The 21,438-nt window shown below is 37.7% G+C and overlaps 1 protein-coding gene across 5 annotated transcripts in view; it reads left to right on the forward strand.

Annotated features, from left to right (window-relative positions):
- SH3KBP1 (SH3 domain containing kinase binding protein 1) overlaps positions 1 to 20,207 on the forward strand; it is a 229,504-nt gene extending 209,297 nt beyond the window's left edge. For 4 of the 5 annotated variants that reach the window (XM_062600784.1, XM_062600769.1, XM_062600751.1 and 1 more), the window contains 6 exons: positions 2,680 to 2,765; positions 11,782 to 11,891; positions 13,176 to 13,301; positions 15,591 to 15,862; positions 17,270 to 17,333; positions 19,151 to 20,207. In XM_062600784.1, the coding sequence (XP_062456768.1) occupies positions 2,680 to 2,765; positions 11,782 to 11,891; positions 13,176 to 13,301; positions 15,591 to 15,862; positions 17,270 to 17,333; positions 19,151 to 19,192 (700 nt within the window). In that variant the 3' untranslated portion in view covers positions 19,193 to 20,207. Of the gene's footprint in view, positions 1 to 2,679; positions 2,766 to 4,888; positions 4,981 to 11,781; positions 11,892 to 13,175; positions 13,302 to 15,590; positions 15,863 to 17,269; positions 17,334 to 19,150 lie in introns of those variants that run through there. The other variant, XM_062600776.1, reaches the window with a different exon arrangement.
- Positions 20,208 to 21,438: the final 1,231 nt, after the last annotated feature.

Consider the following 21,438-nt stretch of genomic DNA (forward strand, 5'->3'; position numbering starts at 1 on the left):
AACTTTATCAGCCACTTCAAATTAATGGATTTATCTCATATAGCTGTTCTGTCCTAGTAAGCTCTAACCTGTAAGGGTGTCTCATAAGAAGAGGGCAGAAAGTACACATAATTATATAATCCTTGGAACAGACTTAGAATTATTTGAATAATTAAGAACCATGCAGTGTCAAGTGAAAGTGGTCATTTCCATAAGGTGTTTTGTACATTTTTAAAAAAGTCAGTTCAATTTAATTAGATAGTAAATATTTTAAAAACTTCTGGTATCCATTTCCATAATCTGTAAGACCTAAGGCAATTAAATAAAAATAGAACCAACAGAATTTTTTGCTGACTCTGGGGGAAAAATTGCTGTAGATGTATAAAGTGATTCCCATGAGATTTTCATTCCTGCTGGTTAGCAGAAGAATTTCTCTTCTAAGTGCCTTATATCTCATGCATCTCACTGTCTTTTTGTGGTAATGATTGTTTTTCCAAATTTAATGCCTCCTTCCTTGGAGACAGGTTCGGACTTCAAGGGCAATGAGACAGACAAAAACCATGTGGGAAAGAGAATAGCTGTCAACTTGCTCCAGAGGTTTCACAGCTTATTTAGACATACAAGTGATTACACAGTTTACCAATGAGTCAAATCTCTGGGGTGGGCAAGTCATAAAGACGTAGTGAAAATGCATTTTCACAATTGGTCTAGACCTATGTGAGGCTATGCTGCCACTGAAGCAGGCAGGTTGCCTTTCCTGGCAGCCTGTTCCCATGGCCTCCCTTTTGTTAGCACCAGCATTCCTGCAGCCAGATGGGCCGGGGAGTTGGTCCAAGCGGCAATTAATCAGTTTGCAAGGGGATTCTCTTGGTGTGGGTTTCTTTCAGGGTGATCGTCTGATGGCCTATCTGCATGGGCTGTGATGGCAACGCGGGGAAGGGAGGGAGAGGATGTGACCGAGGAGGGATGGCTCTATGCCTTTTGTAGCAGTAGGGATGGAGACTGGCATAAGCCACCAGAGTTTTCTTGGTTTTTGTTTTTGTTTTTTGGGGGTGATGTGAGATGTCTTGGTTCTTTTGTATTCAAACTGTAAATGTTGTGCCTTTCAGCCCTAAAACACATCAACCTAAGAATCTCCTCCAAAGCAGTACCCGCACATCTGCTACAGCCCTGCTGACTCATATGATGCTGTCAATTTGCTAGGAAGTATGAATGTACTAAACAGAATACACAGTCATACTTCTTAAATATTTACAAATATATAAGCAATTAAAAAGTAAAAGACAAAGACACAGGAAAATTTACTGATCAAGTAGATCACTGGGAATACCCTCATTTATCATCTTACACATCAGTCTGTTGTTCCAGAAATACGTTAAAATTCTTCTGTTTCTTTCTTGGTGCAACCTGTCTGTCATATTGATAATTGTGCAAAACTAGTTTGTTTTTCAGGTCATGAACTGGCTGTCATCTTTTTTAGGTCTCAGAACATGTCACCCTTCCATGGCATTTAATTGGATATAAATTCGCTCAGTCTGTGACCTTCTCTAGTTTTGTAACAAATTTTCAGGTTTTTGTGTTTTTTTTTAAATCCATCATAGCCTTCTTAAAGTCTGAAATAGGATTTGCAGTAACTGTGTTTGGCTCATAAACTGCTGTCCTGAGTTCAGGCGATCCCTCACCACCAAAAGATGTCATCAAAAGCAGAGACAAATGACAAATCAACACATTTTGTTTTCTTGTCAATGGCTAATTACTGCTGGGTTTAGGAATACATCATCTAGCTGGGTTGTTTCAGGGACAAGCTATATTTTTACCCAAAGCAACCTGGTAATGTTTCATGATGGTAAATATAATTTATTGCATTAATTGAACTGTTGTTGTCTTGAAATATCACAGTAAATGTCACAGGGATTTTTTTAGTGTGACCTGTGCAATGCAGAGCTACTTACGTACTACTGGCCTGCTTGGTTAAAAAAAACAAAATATCAATAACCAGGTTATTTCTGTAGACTTCTATAGTTGTGGGATAGAAAGTTCTGTGAAGAAAGAAAAACAACCTTACTTATGTATGAATTCCTGTCGGATTTTAAAACACTTCCTCTCTGTAAAGCATCACAGCTTTTTTGACACTTGTGTATTCCAAAGCCTTTTTCAAACAAACTCGATGATCTTGTACCTTTGGACTTGTGGAAACAGATTTCATAGTCAAATCTCGTAAGCAATGTGCAAAAATAAGAAAGAATCATTTACTGGCGAAGGAGCTGCATTTATGAGTAAACACTAGGAAGTGCTGAGGCACATTATCCTCGCCCAAAGTTTCTCTGGCTCTTTGCAGTATTCTAGGTCACCCATCACGAAGTTTTTGCAAGCCAATTTATGAGCAACAAGTACAAGTAAGATGTTGAAGGATGTCCCTGTGCCCTTAGATCTCCTTCCCGTTGAGATGCTGTGAACATCTGAAGAGCTGTTGAGGACGCTACAGTGTCTAAAATAGGCTTTTTTGACAGGTGTTAAAGAGAAATGAGATAAGGTTAATCCGCAGAGCATGTCTGTTTACCCAGACAGGGTGCTGCAACTCCAGTGCTACAAAGGAAGAACATTTCCCTCTCCCTTCATTAACTTCAAGTTAGCTCTCAATTTGCTGTAACCTGCATACAAACTCCAATAAAATGTCTGCTCTTGTTTTTCCAAATATAGGAGTGATAGTCCAAAAGTAGAGTTAGTGGGCAGCGCAGCGTCCTGCACTCTAGAGAAGGACTCCTCTGAAAGAAGCAACGACATTGGTAAGTTATAGCGCTTTTTTAGTTTGCCTGAGACATTTATGGCATAAATGTCTGCTTTTTAGTGACTTTGTTATGATCCAAAAAGGCAGATGGAGGATTTGGCAATGAATGTGAGTGACTTTAGATCAGATTTTAACTGTAGAATTAAAGGAACATTTCTGCTTTACTAGTTCTGGTGTATTTTCCTGTTTAAAAAACCAAATAAATACTAAATAGATATTTTGACTGGGAGGGCTTTTTGTTGTTTTTGTTTAAAAGTCAGAGACAAGTGAGATGGCCAATGATAGTAAGTCATACTTGTTTGACAGATATAATATTAATGCTACCATATTTTTAATGTTGTAAAAGCTTGTACATTTGGTGCAGTCAAAAATAACCCGTGCACTTCCAGGCATACAAAGGCATAGAGATTAAAGAAAAATCTATTTTACTCAGAGCATTGAGTGCAAAACTGTACATTTCCGTTTAAAACAGTAATTCGTGTTCCTGAAACACGAACAGCTTAATATGGAAACCTCCTGGAAAGGAGCAAAGCGGGCGCTTTCCCGCTCTGGCCCTCCCGCCCTTGGGCGTCTGCCGGCCGCAGGGGATGTTTCCCGCGAGGGCGCGGCCGGGCGCGCCGCCATCTCGGGCGCCTCCTGCCGCCCCGCCGCGCCCCGGCACCTGCCGCTGTCCGTCTGCCCCCGCCGCAACAGCTGCGCCCGCTCCAACGGCCGTTTCCGTGCCCGCCGCGGCCGCTGCCGTGAAACGCTGAGCTGCGGGCGGCCGGGCTGCCTCCTCCTCACGCTCGAAATGTGCGGGCTTTAATTTCCCGATCCGTTTAAATTATGGCATGAAAATTAAAGCACCGGGTTGATTTCACATGAGGTTATGAGATTTTTGGCATCCATGCGTCTACCTTTTTTTTTTTTTTTCTTTCTTTTTTTTTTTTTTTTTTTTTAATTGCTGTTGCGGTGCTTTATGATTGTATGTCTTGGAGAACCATGTAATACAGTTTTTCTAGATTTTTTTGGGGGGTAAACATGGAAAACCAGAAGCTGGAAATAAATTGCATGAATGTTTTTGTTGTAGAGATTAATATTAGAGAATGGTGTGGCAGTGGAGTCAAATTCTACCATTTAACACTTACAGCCTTATTTTTATAAATTCGTTTCGAAGCTTGTAAGTCTTGGTTTGCTTAGAAAGCTACAAATGCAAATGGCTTACAACAGTGTGATGAAAGAAAACCTTGTTTTGTCCCAGTGCTAATTTCTTTGGGACTACTGTCAGAATAAAAGCATAGAGGTTTGTAGTGTTTATTTACTCTTTTTTTTTTGACAGAACCTTCAGAAGGATAGGTAGGATATTTAATGTAGACTGATTTTTTTCTAGAAGTCAGTTCTTCAATGGAGAACAGAAAACGAGCAAGAGTCCATAAACCAAACCACATTTACAGCATGTTGCAGAGGGTTTAGCTGATGACCTCCTGTTAGCACTAACAAGGAGAGTAAGCTGAGTCTAAGGATAGAATAGTGTGAATACTTAGATGAGTATAACTTGATAGGGTCAAACCAGGATGGCATTTACAAGGGCAAATTGTGTTATTCTAGCTTGTTAGACAACTTACTAAAAGGGGGGGGGGGGGAAGGTTTAGGAGTGAAATTTGACCTAAATATCATAACTGATACGAATTTTTAGAAGTCTTGTGATGGCTCCTGTAAGAGAGGGTAGCATGATAAATTAAAACGTCATGAGCCAAAACAGTTCACAGTTGATTTATGTCTTTTACTATGCAGAGAAGTTGGCAGTTGAGACAGTTTATGAGTAATGTTATTGAAAAGATTTATGATAAGTGTGTTAGATTTCTGATTTATTAATGAAGAGATCAGTGGGTTGGTGAAATCTGGTGGGTAAATGAGTTATTGGTAATGATGATAATGATGGATGACTGAGTGGAGTGTCCAGTGTATTCAGACCACTGATGGATCAGGCAGTACGAGTCCATATAATATCTAACCGTCTAGCCTTTGCTTCTTCCCATGATCCTTACAAAAAAGTTGGAAAAAAAGTCTTCAGAACATATATAAGATGAACCATTCCCTTTTCCTCCTCACTTCTTTTGTTTTCTTTTTCCCTATTTTTAGTGATGCCTTTTCTTTCCTTTCCACACATATTTCATCCAGCTTTTCCTATTTACATCTCTTTGCCATGGGTAACTCTTCTTCATTTCATGAGGGTAAGGCTTCTTTTTCCATTTCTTTTCTGTTCTTTCTTTTGTTTTGTTGAAAATGAATACCTAAGTATTTTTATAGACAACCTAATGTGTACTTGGCTCTTTTGACTTTTTAAATTAGAAGTTGCAGCTGAGTGTACTGTAACAGACAATCTTGCACTGTAGCATTGACATGGAATATAATCATTATAGTTTCTGTTATTTTACCATAAAAAAATTCAGTGACGTATGTGAAGTACATGATCTATATGTGCTGCTTGTCAGTGCTGTGTTCATTAATCTGTTCTTATAGTCAGATGATGGCATCACAAACTTTAATGTGTATATTTTGTTGTGTGTATATGTTACAAAACAGAGATACTCAGCAACACTCTAGGCTAGTTTTCTAATCTGAAGTAGGAAAAAAACCCAGAAATTTGAGAAGTATTCAGTGGTTCTTAATGGGACTTGCACTACCACAGCGCTGAACATTTGTCTCCAGCATTGCTATGGTTAAATCGTGATAGTTGTATCTGTTTTAAAATCTGCTGTACAGACTCCTATTCTGGAATGACAATGTCTTTTGGGGCTTAGTTTAAAATGCTTCCAAAGCAACATAGGCTGCACTCTTCTACCCGCAGAAAAGTAGTCCATATGGAGAAGCATATTGATGTCAACAGTTTAAATTCACATAACTTGACTTTTAGAATGTGTTTTTGTTTTTAATTTCACAAAAAGAATATTTCTCAGGGCTAGTGATGTGATAAAGAAACAACTAGTGCATTTAATAGCTTATTGGATCAAGCACTACTGCTTCCAGAAAATTACCAAATTATTCCAATTAATTAGGGGTATTGGATTCTTTCTGCAATGTGAGTGAAGATTAATCCTAATTCTTTTAACTATACACACACTGTGGAATACTGCAGTCCCAGTAAAGGCTTGCATATCCAAAATAGGATTGCTTTGAAGGAGCATATAAAATTATAAGAATTTAAGCTAAGTAATTTAAAGAATAAGCTAGGAACAAATAAAAATAATTTATGTGCTGTGGAAATGCTCAGTTAATCCACACAAGGAACAGTCTCACTGTTTTGCAAAAAGACTGAGCTGCACAGGCACTTCCCATGCAGAGCCAAGTGGACACAGCTTTCCACTATTTTTCCTGGCTCCTTACACATTTTGCATATTAGTTACGAAAGCAGTTAATATCTTCAGCAGTGCTAACAACAGGCACATACGCATTTGTTGATTCCTGCTGAAACAGTGTTGGCATGATTTTCTTTTTAAGGGATTCCCTGAAAACTAGTTACTGTGAGCGCATTTTTCAGAGTTTCCTTAGACTTTAATCTTCAGATCCCTTCCTGATGGCTCACAGAGTACTGGCTGGACCCATGCTGTTAGCCATATTCTTTTTCTTTCTCTCCCCTCAACCTTGGTACTAAGTGCCTGGAAGAATAATTAAAAATTACTACTACTTTAAAAAAATCCATCAAAAAACCCCAAAATAATCTATGTGTTGTGTTTCCTTGAGCTGTATCTATAGTTGTTCCAGAGCTATTATAAGCTCATATTTGTTAGCAGAGGTGATCATTGTGGCTCTGAATGGGAAAAAAAGTGATTTAATAAGCTTTGGCCCATGCTAGGGAAAAAGTCTGAAACTCTTTCCAGTAAAAAGTTGTAGAATGGAGCATTTTTGTGTTTAAATCACAAGCCATTATACTGTAAGATATTATAATTATTTTACCTGAAGACATGAAGTAAAAGTTGGAGACGGTAAAGTACCAGTGAATATAAGGGGTTGAGGACAAAGTGCAAATTATAAAGACAGAAATTTGTCTAAAATTGTTATTTCCTTCTATGCTACGGTTCATATTCATTTTAATATAGGAAGGCAAAGGAGCAGAATTACACAAGTATGTTAAGTTGTAATATTTATGTCAGTGAGTTAGAATTACCCATAAACATAGATGTGAATTGTGAATATTGTAATTAGGGATATGGTAATGGTCCATTAAGTGATATAATTGGGTCTCTTGCCCTGGAGGGTCCTGAAGAAGGCAATAAAACAGAAATTTAAACTGTTCTCCATGTGTGTCAAATTGAGATGCCTGAAAACAGCATATCCATTTCTTATAGCTCAGTTTTCTTGACCTTTCAGTTCTTCCTTGGCATCTTCTGGATCGTTAAAAATAAAATCCTTATGAGGACACCTGCAAGTGGTTAGCAAGGCTCATTATGGCAGCTTTCTACATTCAGCTCTTCAACTAATGAATCTCAGGGTTAAAATGTGAAAAGATAATTGTATGCTCTAGGAAAGGTGCAGTAGCTCCTGGAGACGGCTAGATGGGCAAGCTTCCTTCAGCCCAAACAAGGAGGCAGGTGGGCAGGCCTCCCAGGTACACCGTGGTTAAACTGTGAAAACTCTCCTGCTAAAACCCAAATCTTAAAATTGACTCTGCAGTTAATAATGGATGAGATTCTGCTCCTCTGACAGCTGTATTCCTTTACGGGTAAAGGGCTGCTCAGCATGGGGGAACTGGCGCAGTCCGGGCACTTGAGGTACTTAAAGTAATTGTGGTCTTCTGAAAGTTCCCAGTAGTGCACAGATTCCTCATGGAGTTAGTGGTTCTTCCTTGTATTGGATGGACAGTAATTAGTGCAGATAATTTCATTTGCAGTATCTCCGCCTCATCTGTTGTATGCAAAGCTTTCAGGCATGATATATTTAAGGACAGTACAGCATTTCACTAGCCTATTGTCAGTCTTTCAAATAATACTGAGTATGATGAAGAAATGAAATCTACCTCTGTGGCTTTTGTGGCATTATCTTCTGCAAATGAATTGAGTGCCGCCTTTGCCTCATCCATTCCAGCTCTGCTGTATTTCTGTTCTGTGAAACCTAGCTATTAACATTCTGAATATATTGGTTAGGTATTATCAATCACTTTCCATTTCAGTTTACTCAAGGTGAAATCTCTCCACTAATGCAAAAAACTTTCCATCTTCATCATGTATAATTGACTTTTTCCAAAGTCTAAAAACCCTAGCCTTTTTTTTTTTTTTTTTTTTTTTTTTTTTTTTTTTGCTGAAGTAGTAATGGAGAGCAAAGGGAGGAGGAGGAAGCAGAACCATTTAACTTTTTGGTTTGGGATGCTTTTTGGGGAGATCGAAGGTTTTTTACAAGTACAAGCTCAGAACTCAAGAACTTTTTCCTCAGATAATTGTTTATTTTTCTAAACTTGGATTTTTTTAAAAACACCATCACCTATCCCCAAATGAACATAGCAATGGAGAATAATATCCTATTCTTAACTGTCATGGAAAGATACCAGAGAATAGTTCTTGCACAGCTAACATTTTTCGTTTTCACTAAATATATTTATTAAATAAGCCAGATACTTAACTCGTATGTAACAATTATGCCAGTGTCTTTCCCCCCATCTTGTGAGTTAGCTCAAGAATTACCAGCTTGATCAGCAAGACAGTGATAATGATGAATGCATCTGTTTATTTGTAGAACAAATATTACCTGTTATTTGAAGGGTGACTTCTGTATGTTTAATATAATGTCCTTTAGTGATTTTTATTAACAGTAGAGAAAGCTGGTCCACTGGATGCTGATGCTGCCTGACTGGCAATTAATATGACTTTGAATACAGTAGATGAGACTTTATTTTTAATGGCCTCTCCTAGAATCCAGCCTGTACTTTTTGCCTAGTACCTAGGTTTAAGCTCCCAATTTCTGATAGATACAGAAATACACATCAAAATCAAATGTCTGACCTCAGTGAATATAATATAGTCTCACCCATATAGCCTTACTTTCTGTTAGCAAAAAATAGTAAAATAACCAGCATAAATGAATTCATTACTGAATCTGTAGAGTTGATGATAGTGAAGCAGAGGTCTGTTGCATGATTGTGTTCCTTATTTTTCTTTACCAGTTTACTAGATGGGAATTTTCTTCAGTGAATACTTCATAGGTCATGGCGGTGGTGATAATCTTGGATGTAGAGAGGATTGGGAGAGAAACACGCATCTAAATAAGAAGAACAGAAAGAGGGGAATAAAGGGCATATGGAAGCACTGGAAATGGATTTTCTGTTTTAGCATTGTACCAAGTTTCATCTCTTACACTTAAATAGAAGTTCATTTATAGTATCAGCTGAGTGGCTATGATTTCATTAGTTTGGCAGCAGGTTTCACCTGCGGAACTTTTTAAGAAGAGCTCTGCTCGTTTTAAAATTCAAGGCAGGTGTAGACTGCCTTAGTTCATTTTTTTGGCTATCAGAAGTGCATTCAAAAGCAGAAAAAATGGACTGTTGCTAAATTTCTTCCCATTATTTCTTGATAAGAAAAGCTTTGTGCAGAAGTTCTTGTTTCAAGGTATTCATAAAATCTGAAGCAGATCTTATTTGCAAATGCTCATGGGTCTCCTGGGCACAAATTTATACTCTTTTGCTGTTGATCAATAGTACGTTTTTACAATTTTAATACAAATATTTTTTTATTCTGATCAAACATAGAACTCTAGCTAACAATGAGTTTATTTAAGCTTAAGGAACACACAATTAACAACTGCACTGTTTTTTTCATGGGTTCTACATTTTAGTGCAATTACTTACCTTCTGCAAGAACAGAGGAAGGAACGGTGGAGCTTACCGTGGCAGTGGCAAAAGAGAGAGAGAGAGCAGACATGTATGGGAGCATTCTTAGACTTAGAGACAACTTCAGCCAATTTACTGTCTCCCAAAGAAGTAATCTATTCTTCACCTCGCTTTTATGCTTCTATCAGTTCTCTGGAGCTTCTTTCTACGCACGTGTTGGTGTAGCCAGGCACACGCTAGTAGAAAATAAGATGGATTAATTTGTAGAAAACAAATAGTGAAAATTAGTGAAAATAAGCTGAATTTAAACTAATTCAGGGAAAAAATAGTTTGGAAAGAGTGGATGGGTACAGAGGGAAGGATTGCTTCAGCCAGCATTTTTACCAATGTATACAAGCTTCATGTATTTATACAACTGAGTGCATATTTTTTGATGGCAGTATTTTCTCGCTGTGCAGCTTAACAAAGTAGCATAGAGTGATGAAAACAAAGATAATTTGTTAAAACATATGTCACTGTGCAAGTCATTTAGTTATCTCATGCCTCAGCTTCAAACTGGGTATTACTGGAAAGCAACTCTCCCATATGGGCTGAATTTTTTCCAGAAGATGAATTTTTACTTCCGTATCTCTTCTCCCCAAATGCTGACATTCTGTAGGACTCTAGATAGGTTTTGTATAATCCATTGATGTTAGCTCATTCTTACACTAAAAGCACTGTAGCCTCACCTAATCTGTGGATATATTTGAAGCTTTGGATTGTCAAATCCTCAGTGACAGACTTTATGGCATACCATAGGATGCAGGCTGCAACAGTCAACAAAAAAAGCAAAGAGAGAAATACCTGGTAGAGGACAGTGGGGTCACTGGTTATATATAGGAAGGGTTGCTCCAAAAATAGAGTGGTGTTTGGAAGTGAATAACCTTAGACTGTTTTAGAGCTATTGAAAGAAGTGTCTCGCTCTCTTCTTTTTTTATTTTCCTAGAGATGAAAGAATATTACTAAATAAAGCATGTCTGATCCCTTTTCACTCCTAGCAGCCAAATCATGAGTACTTGGGATCAATTTGAGTGTCCTTCATAGTTTATTGACCCAAATAGGTTTGTTTTTCCACTGTGTAATGTTGTGGGGGGGTTGTAATATGGCAGGAAATCTTCAGAGATTCATTCGTTTTTAACTGTTTTGAAAATCAGTTGCCTAGTGTATGTGTGTATATATATATATATATATATAAAACTATTAATGTCTGTTTTCTCCTACAGAAAATAGCCTCTGAATAATAAATAGACTTTCAGCATTTGATTCATATCTGAAAGCAGTTTTACAGAACTTTGGATTTATCAGCTCTTTAGTGTCTCTTGTATGTTTTCTTTATAATTTTTGCTTAACATATGCAGTTAAAAATTGAGGTAGCTGAAATTGATATAACCCATAAAAAAAGATGAATGGTCTTAAGCCATTTGATTCAGGCATGTATTCACAAGCTGCGTTATTCCTTCACCCATCACATCGATCTTTCACGTAAATATGCTACCACGTCCCTGAATTCAGTAAACTAGCACTCCCCCAGTATATTCCACTAACCGTAAAGACAATCCAGATTCTATTCCGGTAGACCTGGTTTTCCTGGGCTCTGCTTTGGTTTCAGGAGTCTCTAGGTGTTTTACTATCTTAAGCTCAGGGCTGTGGAAGGTACTGCTATAGTTTCGTGGTCCCTCCCAGCCCAGTCATTCTCTTTCTGTGATCTAAGCAATGGTGTGGGCTGCGGCAGATGTAGTGCTGACATTACAGTTCTTGGGGCAGTGTGTGCGCTGTCTTCAGTCTCCAGATATTCAGAAGAAAATTTTACTAATCTCTCTAACAGCAAGAAGGAACTTTTGAAACTGTGTTTTCGATTTCATGCCACAAGACCCATGTTGTCATTTAGTATTCTCTGTACTGGGTATAAACAAAACCAAAGGCTACTCTAGCATTCCCCTCTGCTTTACTGTGCTTAAGATGGAAGAGTAAGTGTGCTTGGCAAGGGTGACTGGATTACAGCTGTCTTTGACTTGCAATTTTTTGTTAGTGACAGCATGGTGGCTGAATGTGTAAAATACTGTGACACAAGGGGGAAAATGGGATTTGATTTCTTTGAAATTTAAAAAAGTTCTGATTCTTTTCCTTTGAGAACATCCATCAGAAAATCAAATCAATTCTATTTTATATTTTGAAGACTTGGAAGGTTTTGACTCTGTAATACCAATTGCTGAGAAGCTTAATCATCCAACTACAACCAGACCAAAAGCTACTGGCAGGAGACCACCCTCCCAGTCTCTCACATCTGTAAGTTAGTTTTCTTTTTCTTTGAAAAAGATTTTATTTTCTGGGGTTTTTCTTTTCTTCTACTGTCGGTGTTTCTTGGAACTTTCACCTACATTTACACAGACATTTCTTCACGCGTAGCGGGAGGCAGAGAAATGCAGCTCAGGAAAATCTATGTCAAAAGTCTGCAGTGTTTGAATACTAATGTTTAAAACAGTCCTTTACTTACAGAAATCGTACCTGGCTGCTACCAGGTATTTCTTGCCAACTGTTACCAAGGCCAGAAAAATTCTCCATAAAAATCTTCGGAATAAACAAGTTTTTGCTAAGTATGAAGGATTTTGAAAGCATTTCCCAAAGGAAATCCCTTGTTTTCTTCAGGACATTTAACAGAGATTTAGGACAAATAGATCATTGTCAGTCTTCCAACACCTCTCATGAGCCATCGTGCATTTTGCCTCATTAAGCTCAATATTATAGAAGTAAGAGTGAGTTAAATTTCACTCTCTAATTTTAAGACAAGCTGGCCTCATAAAACATTCTTTGGAAACCAGTGCTCAGTTTTTAATTGCCTTTTTTGGGGGGGATTTGGGGTTTGCTTTCATGTTTTTTGTATTCTAGTGTATTGGAATGAGAGCGATTTCTCAAGGTTACCCACATTCTTATTGCTGAGAAAAAACAAAGTGGAGGGAGGCTAAAAGCATTGTTGTGAAAAGCTTTCAAAATTGGCTATGTACATAAATACCTAAAAGACAAACTGAAAGTTTTTTCTTCCCGTGTAAAATCTATGGGGGAAGAGACAAAGGGTGGAAAGAACCTGCCCCCCATTTGTAGCCTTACAAAGCGGCCGGGTGTAGTGGCCCTGCCGTGCCGGCAGCGTGCACAGGTAACAGCACAAGCCCTCTGAAGGAGCCGCATACGCAGCCACCCAGGTGGCAGATCTGACATCCCTGCAGTGCAGTGCACAGTGTCCTGGCCAAATAGGCAGAGCTCTTCTTGTGGACAGGAAGGTGCTTTCATGTTTTAATCAATGCAAAATTGTAGCTTCACATTGAATCCAGCTCTGAATGTTTCCTATTCCCTGTCTGCTTTGAAAGAACTCTAGCCCTGAAAACATGACTTAAAGAAACAAAGGGAGGTAATGACCTGATTGTAAGCTTCGTTACCCTTGAAAACGGTAACTTAGAAAAAAAAATGTTATCAGATAAATGCTTTTCTTATGTCTGTGTTAAATTCTTACTTAATGAAAATATTTGTATTTTGTCCCCTTCTTGGGGTGTGTATATTTGTGTTTTGTTTACATAGTCCTCCCTTTCAAGCCCGGATTTTTTTGACTCACCAAGTCCTGAAGATGAGAAGGAGGAACATGTTTCCATTACACAGAAAACTATTGAAGTATCAAGGAAGTCAAGAACGGTTACAATATCCCAAGTAAGTTAATTGGAATTCCTCTGCTTAACCTTATTGCATGCATTTTAATTTTTAAAATATTATTCAAATACTTATTTTTAAAACTTAATCCAATAGTCAGCTTGATAACTAGCCCTTTAAAGAAGCTTAAAAAATCCTAAGATTGTTCCATGTTTGAAATGCAAGATTAAAGTGAATGACACAGTTAAAATATCTCTAGTGTTATATTGTGAAAAAATCTTTCTGGTGTAAGTATGTGTTACAGAATCAGAGAAGGTAAGGAAGCAAATTTCAGAAGCAGCAGCCTTTTTTTGCAACTGTAAATTGAGTTTATATTAGGGGAGTGTGCAAGTAGAGAAATTACATCTCTTTGACCCACTCTAAGTGTACCTGAATTTAAATTTGCAAGTTTAAGCACTTTTTATACCAATATAACTCTGTCCATCTTACGGGCTTGTGCCATTCTTACTGTAAATTGATATAAAACTATAAAACAATAAAATACTACAGAAAGATTGTAGATCAGGCTCTAGATGCTGGAGATCTTTTTAATACATATTGATACTTTTCATAATACAGACATTACACGCTTTTAGTGTAACAGTTACTTGAAAGATGAAGGCATGCATGTCTGTGATCAAGTTACAAAGATAATGTTTTGCTGTATGGCTCCCTCTTCTGGGAGCACTTGAATTAACCAATACTCTTGGGCCAACATTTGTAAATAATACAGTGGTGTGACAACTGTGTGTAGATGTGCTTACACTGCTGTCAGAAAGTAGATGCGAATGGTCATTTTAGCTCTGAAATAAGGTGTTCAGTGTGGTTGACTCCAGCTGTGCTTTGGTTACTTGATTCAGGGCTGAAATTTGCCTAACATCTCTTTTCAGTCCAAAAGAAACTTACATTCTGTAAAGATTCAATAGCAATGTAAGATCTGTTAGAGGTGCACATTACTCACCTATACACATACATATAAAATATTAGAAGAATTAAATTACTGATGTGACAAAGTCAAGCATCAAAGCCACTGGAGTAATTTAATGTCATTTTTGTTTCTGTGCTCACGCTGTTTTTCCACAAAACCCTTGTTTGCACAGTGCTTGTCTGGGATGGGTTCTGTACTCAGTCCCACTTGGTGGGGGAGACTGTTTTCTGCAGAACTCAGTGGACTCCAGTCATCCCTCCCCACCACAATTTCTCCTGACTTTCATCTGACTACTGACTCTCTCTCAGTTTCTTTGTCCAGTTAATGCTGCTGCCCCAGTTCTCAAGTCTTGTCTTAGACTGTATCTTCTTCACATACCTTTTTTTTTACCAATATCTTGCCCTGTTTGCCATTGAATTTCAGTATCTCTTTCCCCAAGATAAGTCGGAAGGTTGGCTGGTGTTCTTGTCATACTCTTGGTCAGATCAGTTTTTCAGACACAGCTGGTTGACATCATAAAATGCACATCTTAGCATTACCAAATAACAATATAATAAGTAATTAAGATTTACCTTACTTGCTGTTGTGACTTGTACACTCTTCAGTGTATGCAGTAAAGTGACTAGTCATACATGGTAGGTAGACTTCAGATCTTCTCTAGCTTCTCTAATGTAAAGGACATTTGACTGCAGTTCTGGAAGTATGGGGTCCTTCTGAGCTAAGGCACAGATTTCAGAGTGATTAGGTTAATGCTGTCTTTGATAGTTGTGAGGATTCTCACATGCTTTGGTTAACATTGGACAACACAGTAAAGTTATGTAATTCTTACATTTCTTATTAATATGTTATCACTCTGAAGTCATGCAGTTTATTTGTCTTTATATGTCATACTGACAAGCAGACTTAAGGAATGTTTACCTCTTCTTGTAATGCTAAGGGGGAAATGTAACACATTTCTTATTTTTAAAATAATACTGGGTGTTTTAAAACAATATTGGCCTTCAGTAGTTAGTTGGAAGTCATACATGACATTTGCATATTCTCATAAACTTGTGAGAGAAACACTAAGTATTTGTCATTCAGAGTTCATTTCACTGTTGTGCCTGAGACCTCAGAAACACTTTTTCCTGGTTGGTTGTAACAACTGTGGAAACTCCTGCGGAAACTGTCTGATCTTATAGGTCCAGACTGGACCCCCTGTGATACATATGTACAAAAGGTAATGTGACTGACTGTTGCATCTCACGCTTTGGCCATTACTGTCTATGTTTGATTTTGGACTTTAAACGTTATTACAGAGCAGTAAAATGCTTAGTTTTTGTTAGAGATCTAGTTTTCATAAAGCTTTCTCCACATATTAAAAGTGATTCTTTTTGTTATAGGTGTCTGAAAATAAAACTTCCTTGCCTCCAAAACCAGGAGGTTTGCCTAGTGGTGCTAATGTACAAGCATCACTCTCCCCTTCACCATCACCTGGATTTCACCCAATTGCTATGGGAACAACAGGCCACAGGTCAAATTCCCCATCCCTGTTTGGTACTGAAGGAAAGCCAAAGACTGAGCCCTTGAGCCAAGGTCAGACTGCCCTGGAGGAGCTGAAAACACAAATTAAGGAGCTAAGAACCATTGTTGAAACAATGAAAGACCAGCAAAAGTAAGTACTGTGAATCACAACTTTTGTTGGGATGTGTTTGTTAAATTGGCCATGTCAAAGTACACCCCAGGTTTCTTTCTTCTTGAATCTTCATATATATTATTCTGCAAGGATTTTGCATTCATGTTTGTGAATGACTTTTTTCCAATGTTCTCACAAAAAGAATACATTCAGAAGTGAGAACCTCTGAAAAAAACATCTGGCATTATTAATCTGTAAGTGGTTTTTATTCTGTTTTTTGACGTAAGTAGATGTCTATGGGCTTTTGAGTTTTAAACTGTAAGCAATGAATAAGGTTCTTCATAACTTTACATAGTTTAATCTTTCAATAACTATTTGAGTGCTCATGTACGTTATCTTAATAAGGAGATGAATTTGTACTAGTTACTAACATTCTTAAATCGTTTATTGTTAGATTGTTAGTGCATTTGCCCAGAAAGCTTGTATTCCAAAAGAAGTAATTGAATTGCCCATAGGACAGTTGATAAGCTTTATGTTTATCACTCTGAATCTTACTATTCTAGGATTTGATATCTTTTCTTTAAGCTGCTGATTTCTCAGGAGAAACTGGGGATGTCTCATAGTTTTTGCTATTCCTGAGAATATTTGATGTCCTGGAAATGAAACCTTCACTTACTATCTATTGTGTGTAGCCCACGCAGGAAAAAGAAAGGGGAAAGCAGGATGCAGAGTCTGTAGTGGAACAGGGGCCTGAGGGAGATAAACAGAGTTTTGGAGAAGACAGTGTAGGAGGGCCTGGTTCAGGCTAGAAGTATCCAGAAAGCCCCACGACTTCGCCCCTTCAGCCAGCTGCTGAGGTCTTGTGTGGGCGGCTGCAGCCGACATCCTGCGGCAGTTCTGGCACAGTCTGCTTCCACCTGCTGGGCTCTGTCCTAAGGGCCAGTCAGTCAGTGGGAATGTGAGAAGATGTCCACTCCTGATAACTCTGCTCCTCTTCCTTGCAAAAGAGATGACAGCAAACTCGTACTCAATAGTCATTAAGACTAATAACAAAGTTGTAAACTGCATTGCATTGTAGGGATATGGGAGCTTAAAATGGCTTAAATGCATGATAGTGTGGGCAGGATTTGTGCTACTAGTTACTATAACCCTATGGAAAAAGGTAAATGGATACAAGGTAGATACTGCTAGCCAGGAACAGAAACTGTGGACGCAGGGTTTTTAGCTGGAAGCTGATTATTCATTAGCAGTGTTGGGGTTTTTTTGTTCCTTTATGGATAGTATTACTTCTCTGTGTATTAAACAGTATACAAGAGCATACTTACCTTGATGACTAGTTCTAGGAAAAGAGATAGTCATGTGTGGAAAACATGCCTCCAAGAGGTGATCTTTCATTGTTTACGAGTTTAAACATGCATTCCAAATGTTTTTGCCTTCTTTTAACAGAAAAGAAATTAAACAGTTGCTGTCTGAGTTGGATGAAGAAAAGAAGATCCGTCTACGATTGCAGGTATTTAAATTATCATGTTACAGAAATATTTAGCCTAAGCTGTAGGACATACAACTCTGATAAGATACTTAGATTCCTGTGAATCAAAAACTATTAACGTTTCTAGAAGTGAGTACAAAGCACCCTTTGTAGCATTGCCCATCTTTGTCATATATTGCAGCACTGAATTCTTACTGAAAAGCTTAATTGTATAAAAATGTATCAGCACAAATAGGCAAATTCAAAAAAGTAAACACAATATAGATTTCAAAGTATGACACATTTTTAGTCTCAATTGTCTAATTTTGTCACAAGTGACATCTTGTCTTTTTAAATGATTGCTCTCTCCTAGATTTTTACTTTGTGTTAAGTCTTAACATAGTTGAAGTATGAGTTCAGATAGTAAGATTTACGATGTCTGTTCTATGGACTGGATTCAGGTTGCCCCTAATGAAGCATTATAAACAATACAAAAGATGGAATTCTAATTAAGAGCCCAGTTGCTACTACCATAGTGTTGTATAGAACCTTAGCTTTAGAAGTTGTCATATTGATTTAGTAATTGGCCGGGGACCATACTGGCCTCTCTGTGTGAGATTAGTGGAGCTGGGCCTCTAGTGGGATCCTTAGCAGTGCTGCTGCAGTACGGAATGACTTTGAAACTGCTTCTCGGGGTTTTGGAAAGTGATGTACTTCTTAAGTGTTTTAGTATTGATTATATTTTACATTTTTATGGTTAAGGTCAAATGTGTTTTTTTGTACTAGGGATAGAAAATCGAATTGTAATTTCTCTGGGCTCTTCTTGCTGAGTGAAGTGCTTTGGCAAAACTGGGGACCTTCAATGAGTATTTGCTTGGCTGTTGAGTGCGCGTGCTCCAGTCCTGCATAAAGGACATTGTGTATGCGTCTGCATAGGAGCATGGCTTCTAGTAACACACAAGCCATGTTCAGCTAAAATTGAAATATATTCAGATAAAATTGATGAATATTTCTAATAGCAGTTTTTACTTCAGTCTAACAGGCCAAGCTGTTCAGAGCCCTGGATTCTACTTCCAAGAATGGTTTTAAATCTTTATACCAAGACCTGCACTGATAGTTTTAAGACTGTCATGTTATAGCTGAATGCGGTTACTCTGGTCCAGATCTTGCTAAGATGGCATAATCAACTTTAAATGAATATGAGAGTTAAACAGCCAAAAGTTGCATTAGTTTTAACAGTTCTGATGGTCATAAACTCAGCTCAGTGCAGCTCTTGGTTTCTGTATTTAAGAGAACTGTCTAGAAGTGGTGCAGTTAAGCATTGAGGGTGTTGGTGAAGTATACAGTTGGAGAGGATGATCCAGCTGCTTTTACCACACCACTGTACATCCATCAGGGTCCTTAGGATGCCTGAATGCTGGCTTGATTGGTGTAAAGGTACCATCCCTATAGCAAGAACCATCCCGATAGCAAGAGGGACATTAGCTTTTGCTCCTCAGCTACTTATATTCATTCTCAGTGGCTTTATTTAGTCGTACAAGGTATAACTGCAACAGTTGGTGCAGGAACACAGTGCTCATTCTGCCTCTAATTCCAGGCAACAAGCTATGTATGTTGTGAAAGTTGTGATTCAAAGAATTTGAAAGGTCTTAAGGCACATCCCACTATTGATACTTGTCTAGCTTTGAAGGGAGACATTCCTTCCAAGGTCTCTTCAATTTGTGAAGTCTGTGGAACTAAGAGTCATATAAAACCTATACTCGACACCTGAGGATAAGATTCGCTTTTTCAAGCGGTACTAGCTGTGTCTTAGTTTGTTAAAACATCTAATGCATCAAAAATCATCTTTGTCTTTTCAGATGGAAGTTAATGATATAAAGAAAGCTCTTCAATCAAAGTGAATACTTGATAGATGGAATGTCGCATTATTCATCATGACTGAGACTCAAATTTATGCCCCAGCCAAAATAACTTTGTGCCAAATGATTTAAGAATTGCCTCAACATCCCTTTATTTGAAGGATTAGCACAAGAGTTTTGATAGCACAACAGAAGTACCAACAACAAGGAAAAGATTTCCACATGAAGCAGTGCTGTGTGGCACTAGTTGTGACTGAAATTGATCTTCCTGTGCTAAAGGCTCTCTACTTCAAGATCATAGGTGAAATGAAAACTCAGGCAGTTTAGTCCATAGTGGTACTATTTTGATGATATTTTTCCATAAATAAAGTGTATTTCAGATTATCTGTTTACAAGCTTTATGATTTTGATTTTTGGTTTTTAATTGTCTTTTGTCACAGATTTTAAAATGTTTGTACTGCATATAGCCAGGAATGAATGTTAACGTTGGGGCTGGAGGGATTATTTTTGCTTCAAGATAGAACAGCCTACTTTTTGTTATGGTTTTAAGTTCTGTTAAATATGCAATTTTATGTCCCCAAATCCCTTACAAATACGTTGTGTACAATAATGTATTTACAAGAAGAAAACAAAAAACAGAAATATCTGGTCTTTGCAATGATTTGTGCCTTTCTTTGCCACACACTGACTGGAGCTGGTTGCAAACCAGACTTCAGTAATGTAGCTATCACAATGACTCCTGTCACTTCTACCGGTAGAGGTCAATCTTTTAATGTACAGCTGCTCAGGCAGTCTAACCAGATTGTGTTCAGGTGGCATAACAAATGGTGCAGTTGAGAGCAGCTTTGTCCTTATCAGCTGTGGCTTTTAGCTTTCCTGTTTTTAATAGGCCTCTCCAATTTGAATGTTCACCTCCGCTTGATTTTCATTAGAAAAATTAAATGCCCGCCTCCGTCCCCAATTTTGCACAGAGTGAACAGAATATGCATTATTAAAGCAAAAATAAATAAAAGTAAATATAAAACATGAATAAAAGGTTGTATTATTTCATGCACAAGGTTCTCGTTATTGTGTGACATTGTTTCATTTGCTGTTTGTGTGGTATCATTTGCTAGATTCTGTTGTAAACTTTCTGCCATTGAGAAAGAGAATGATATGTTTTATAGTCCTGCTTTTGCAGCAGGACTTTTCTTTTCCTAGTTTTATTGAACATGCTGCTTGCTTTATCTGTTCTCTTGAAGTTTACTTGTTTGCTTTCATCCTTTCAAAATAACTTCTTCCTTTTTTCTCTTAGTGACTGTTTCATAAGTTCTTTACTGGCAGTGAAGTAACTCCAACCTTGTCAGAAATGTCTCTCGAGTTTATACAAAGCATTTAAATACGAATATTTTTGCACAGTTTGTGGAATGAGTGAGTGATATTGGTGATACTTCAGAGTGATTAAAAAAAAAAAAAGAACACAAGGGATCTGTTTATCTTCACATAAGTGCTAGAATTGCTTCCATCCAGAAGATCCTGTGTCACAGCTAAACATCCTGCCTGCCAGGATTTGGATGGGTCTTAGTTTTCAGTTGGCCAGTCAGATTCACAAATGGTTGGCAGAGTTCCCATAATCTTTTTGATATGGATGGATATATAAAATACCTACTCCACTGTACTCAAATATTGCTTTATGGGTCACAACTGGCAATGCAGGACCTTACTGTTGGGATAATTTCCTCAATTTTAGCATGAGCTTCTCTTGTAACAAAGGTGTCTGACATCGAAAGATTCAGTAGTGAAATATAAGAATATTAATACAAGTCCCAATACATTGCTCAGTTTGTTCAAACAGAAGCACTAATAAAGTATTTTGTCAGCGAAATGCTCTTATTTAAGGTTTCTAAATAACTGCATTAAAGTATTTTTTTATACCAAGAATGATAATCCCGTCATAGTTTTCCAGCAATAAAGATTTCTAGATTACTTCTCTATCTTTTGTGAGGCTGCTGGCAGAGTTAGGAGAGCAGGAGGAAATGGGAGATAATGAATAAAAATTTTGGTTGAGTTTTTAGTGATCTGTTTAAACAAGTTTCCAGAAATAAACAGTTCTGACTTCCTGACTGCACCCCGGAAGAAAAATCACTTTATCTGTGAAAAGTAAAGGATTTATTCCTGAGCTGTACCTCAGAAATATAATGGAAATCTCAGAAATGTTTCATTTTTGCAAATGGAAGTGCAAATTTGGCACAGAGTTTCCTGATAGCAGATTACACCTATTTTCCCCTCCCGTTGAGAAGATAACTTGT

Source organism: Rhea pennata, chromosome 1, assembly GCF_028389875.1.
Source record: "Rhea pennata isolate bPtePen1 chromosome 1, bPtePen1.pri, whole genome shotgun sequence".
NCBI classification, from domain to species: Eukaryota; Metazoa; Chordata; class Aves; order Rheiformes; family Rheidae; genus Rhea; species Rhea pennata.